This window comes from Carlito syrichta, unplaced genomic scaffold, assembly GCF_000164805.1.
Source record: "Carlito syrichta isolate Samal-C Ts95f unplaced genomic scaffold, Tarsius_syrichta-2.0.1 Scaffold310114, whole genome shotgun sequence".
NCBI lineage: Eukaryota > Metazoa > Chordata > Mammalia > Primates > Tarsiidae > Carlito > Carlito syrichta.
The window spans coordinates 93,541-97,801 of record NW_007254210.1 but is presented as its reverse complement, the minus strand read 5'-3'; the positions used below and the strand labels follow the sequence as shown (position 1 = coordinate 97,801).

The 4,261-nt window shown below is 51.6% G+C and overlaps 1 protein-coding gene across 1 annotated transcript in view; it reads left to right on the top strand.

Annotated features, from left to right (window-relative positions):
* Positions 1–4,261, top strand: part of UBAP1L (ubiquitin associated protein 1 like) — a 16,073-nt gene that overhangs the window by 6,253 nt on the left and 5,559 nt on the right. Inside the window, exons 3-4 of the mRNA XM_021717708.1 lie at positions 166–588; positions 1,357–1,610. Of these exons, the coding sequence (XP_021573383.1) occupies positions 166–588; positions 1,357–1,610 (677 nt within the window). The remainder of the gene's footprint in view (positions 1–165; positions 589–1,356; positions 1,611–4,261) is intronic.

The following is a 4,261-nucleotide window of genomic DNA, read 5'->3' as shown; positions in this document are numbered from 1 at the left end:
GCCCCTCTCCTCCCCGCTGCTCCCTCCCGCCTCCGCCCGCCCCCACCGTCCTTGACCTGAAATGTTCCTGCCGGAGACCCAGTCTCTCGTCTCCTGGCGCCCACCTCGCCTCCGCCGCAATGACGCTGATTGCCCACTAGCGGCCTGTCTTCCAACTGTGCACAGGTGGCTTCCCGGGCAGGGCCGGGGCGCCCAGCCGCCGACCTGACCACAGGGGTGCTGAGCGGACGAATGCGGAATTAGCGGATCAAGGCCGAGTTAGGGACCCTGGCTCGCATCCAGGCCTTCCGCTGGGGAGCTGCCGGAGGCCAGGCCCCCGGAAGTTCAGTCCAGGAATAGTCCCTGCACAGCCACTTCCTGCCAGACGCTGGGTTGGGCGAGAGGAGACCAAAACCACAGGACAAAGACGGCTGGCCGAGGGGCGTGGGGCAGCGTGGGTCCTGGCGTTGAGAGAGAAGGTCCACTGCAGGCTTGGAGGGCCCCTGGGTGGAGCAGCCGCGAAGGGAGGGCGTTCACAAGGAGACTCAGGCGCTTCAGTCGAAGACCCTTGGCCGCATGTGTCGGTCTTTAAGGGGGGGGGCCTTCCAGGTTATGTGAGTATTAGCGTCCACTGCGGGCCAGGGGGCTCAGCTTTATGCCCCAGAGCACCACCCTCAGGCCAGGTCTGGCTCGTCCCGCTCACTGGGGTGTGACCTCAGGCAAGTCACTGAGCCACTCCTCTGTCTGGACCGTGGCGAGTGCCTCACGCAGCCTTTAGGGCATGTGGCAGGGAAGCTGCTCAAAAAGCAGAGGTCAGAATAAAAGACTGGTTAATAACAATGCATCGTAAAATTTTCAGAAGGAAAGGTGAAAGTTTTGCGAACCATTTTTGTTTTTTGCGTGTGGCCGTTTGAAGTTAGTAGTTTTTGAAATCAATATTTTTTAATGGAAACAACTTGACCAAAAATCTGTCACAGAATTTTGAGATCCATTAAAACAAAGTTTAACGGGAAAAAAAAAGCGGAGGCCATGCCCTCATCAGACGCCTGCTGTTGGTGCCAGACCCCCCCCCCCATTCACCAAACCCAGCGACAACCCTGGGTGGGTGGGGGGCAGTATTCTGTGGATGAGGGAATGAGGCAGAGAGTGGCTAAGAATCTGTCAAGGACACAGGAGTAGACTCAGCTGCTAAGTGTGGACATTCCCCACCCTCACTGCAATCCTGTGAAGTAGCTTGTGATTGCCTTTGTTTTACATATGGGTAAACTGAATAAACAGTCAAGGGAGCTGGGGTTTGCAGGACTCCAGGCCCTCCACAATATTAGCCCCTGTATGGAAGGTCACAAAGACACCTTTTAAAATCTCCAGCCCCACTAGGTGCTCCTGTGATAACTGACATGTCCAGCCTGTCTGTATTTCAGTCCCTCAGCCCGTACACCTGCTTGCCACCTCTTCAGGGGTCACTCCAACCTCTCAACCTACACAAATCACACTCTGATGCTGCGGTTGACCTGCTGTCTGCTCTGAGCCAGGAGGAGCAAGACCTCATTGGGCCAGTGGTCGCCCTGGGATATCCCCTACGAAGGGCCATCATAGCTCTGCAGAAGACAGGAAGGCAGAGCCTGAGTCAGGTGAGTAGGGGGCCAGAGCTGAGGGGCTGTGACACTGGAGCTAGGTGAGTGGGAGGCCAGGGATAGGGGACTGTGAGGCTGGAGTGAGTGGCCATGTGGTTTTTAATCTTTAACTTGAAGATTGTTTTCTTCTCATTAGAGGCAGACCCTCAGCCTGGAATTAGGCATTGGGGCTTGTAAGAAAGTCTCTAGACCTTAATATGACTTCCTCCATGAGAGTTTATCAGGAACCCCCAAGGCACTGAGGTAGTCACAGTATTTCACTCCTGTCCTGATCCTTTCTCCAGATATGGGGGAACTGGAGTTCTGGACAGTCAGCAATCTCTTCAGAACTGTCCAAGAGAGCTTTCTGTAATGAGAGATGTTTTACATCTGTGTGGTCCACTACAGTAGCCACCAGCCATACATAGTTATGTGAAACATGGCTCGTGTGATGGAGAAACAGTGATTGAGAAATGTTATTCAATGGAAATGTTAGGTCAGTGGGCTAGTGCTGCAGGTAGAATGCAAAGAATTGCCCAGAAATTAGATTGGAAAAATAGTTTATTTAAAAAGTAGATTAAAAGAGAGACCGGGTGTGGTGGCTCAGCCTGTAATCCCAGCACTTTGGGAGGCTGAGGCAAAAGGATTGCCTGAGCGCAGGGGTTCGAGACCAGCCTGGGCAGCTTGGTGAGACCTCATCTCTACAATAAATCACAAAAAACTATCCGGGTGTGGTGGCGTGCATCTGTAGTTCCAGCTGCTTAGAAGGCTGAGGCAGAAGGATCACTGGAGCCCAGCAGGTCGAGGCTGCGGTGGCCATGAGTATGCCACTGCACTCCAGCCTGGGCGATAGAGTGAGGCTCCAACTCAAAAATAAATACATAAATAAAAACAGAGAGAGAGAGAGGGTGAATCTACTTCTTAAGAGAGAGAAGGGGGCAAGGCATCTGAAGACAAGGTGAGGTGAGTGGTTGGGACTGAATGCTTTTAAAACTTAATTTTGGGGGTGGATGGGGTAGGCATTCACAGGAGCTGATATCATGGTGATGGAGGGCAGGTGGATGGGTGGGTGGGTCAGTCACATAGATAAACACAGGAACTGTCGCCATGGTGATGGAGTGGTGGTCTGTGTCACACAGTTCATGAAGGGCTGATTCACAATAGATTAGGCCAGCTTGGCCTTTCATGGCAAGAAGACAAATACTTTGGATAAAAGTATTTCATACAAAGCATGCTTGGGGGGTTGTCAGACAATCATCAGTGACTATCTCTGGTAAATTGGGTCTGTCTCCTATTCATGATTAGAGAGAAAGTTAAAATAAAATGCTCAAGAAGCATGACAAAGCATAAAATGGCTGCCCTTTGGCTAAAGTTCGGTGTTTTACCCTTTCAGGCTTGGCTTTTTATGGCATGTGTCTAGTGGCTTCCATATTGGATGGCACAGCTCTAACCACTTCCCTTAATGAATAGGCTGTTCACACTCACATCCATCTCTCTCCCGTTCCTTCTACCCATCCATCCATCTAGTCAAGAGTATCTGTTGGACACTTCCTGGGTGTTTAGCTATAGCTAGTAGCCACTGGGAAAGCCAAGGCACATAAAAGCCAGTGTTGTGGGCTAGGTTCCCCAGGAAGCAGACTCAGATGGAGTTTGGCATGTGGGATGTTTATTAAGGGGGCCGTGGGATCAACTTCCGTGGAAGGGAGGGGGCAGAACAGGAGTGGGTAGAGAGAGAGGCTGAGCTGTGCTGTGAGCCCGGCCTTGGCTGGCCTCACAGCTCTGGGGCATCTACAGCTCGTCAGGGTTGTCCTAAGAGGGGCTGAGTAGTCAGGCTATTATCCCTTGTCTCAGTCAGGCACTGCATATGAGAAGGGATGACCAGAGAAGGGGGTGTCTGCCGTCAGGCCGTCCCTGAAGGTTGTCTCCCAGCTCTCCCAGCATCTGGGGCAACAGGTCCTTCAGTGAAAGGGCATCTGGAAGGTACACCCAGAGTCGATCACACCAGGTTCTCAAAGAATTCACTCAATGGAAAGAAAGGGGAGACTCATGATGATACGGAAAGGGCAGCTCTCTAAACCATTCTAATATCTGGAAGTGGGTCTTGACCCCCAATATGGGCCAAGAATGTAAGAGTACCCACAGGGGAGTGAGGGCTTACAAAATACCTAAAAAGAGGTGCATGTGACAAGATGTCAGGAGCAGAAGGGATATGAGTGTCACAGGGGTGTTTCTGTCACTCATTGCTGTGTAACAAGCTACCCCAGAACTTAGTGGTTTAATGCAACCACCATTTATTTGCTCATGATTCTCTGGATTGGCAGTTTTGGGGTGGGCTTAGCTAGGTGGTTCTTCTGCTGGTCTCACCTGGGTCCTCTCATGTGGCTGTGGCTTGGTGACTTAAATGGTGCTGAATGGCTTAGGATGGTCTTACCTACAGTCCAGTGGTTGGTGATATTTGTCAGCTGGACCACATATCTCCAGCAAGGTACCCCATCTGGTTCCAAGAGTGCAGGAGTGAAACCTGTAAGGCCTCCTGAGGCCTAGGCTGAGGTTGTACAGAGAGTCACTGCCACCTCATCCCATTGGTCAAAGTATGTCACAGACCATCCCAGATTTTTTTTTTTTTGAATTGGAGTCTCACTCTGTCGCCCAGACTGGAGTGCAGTGGC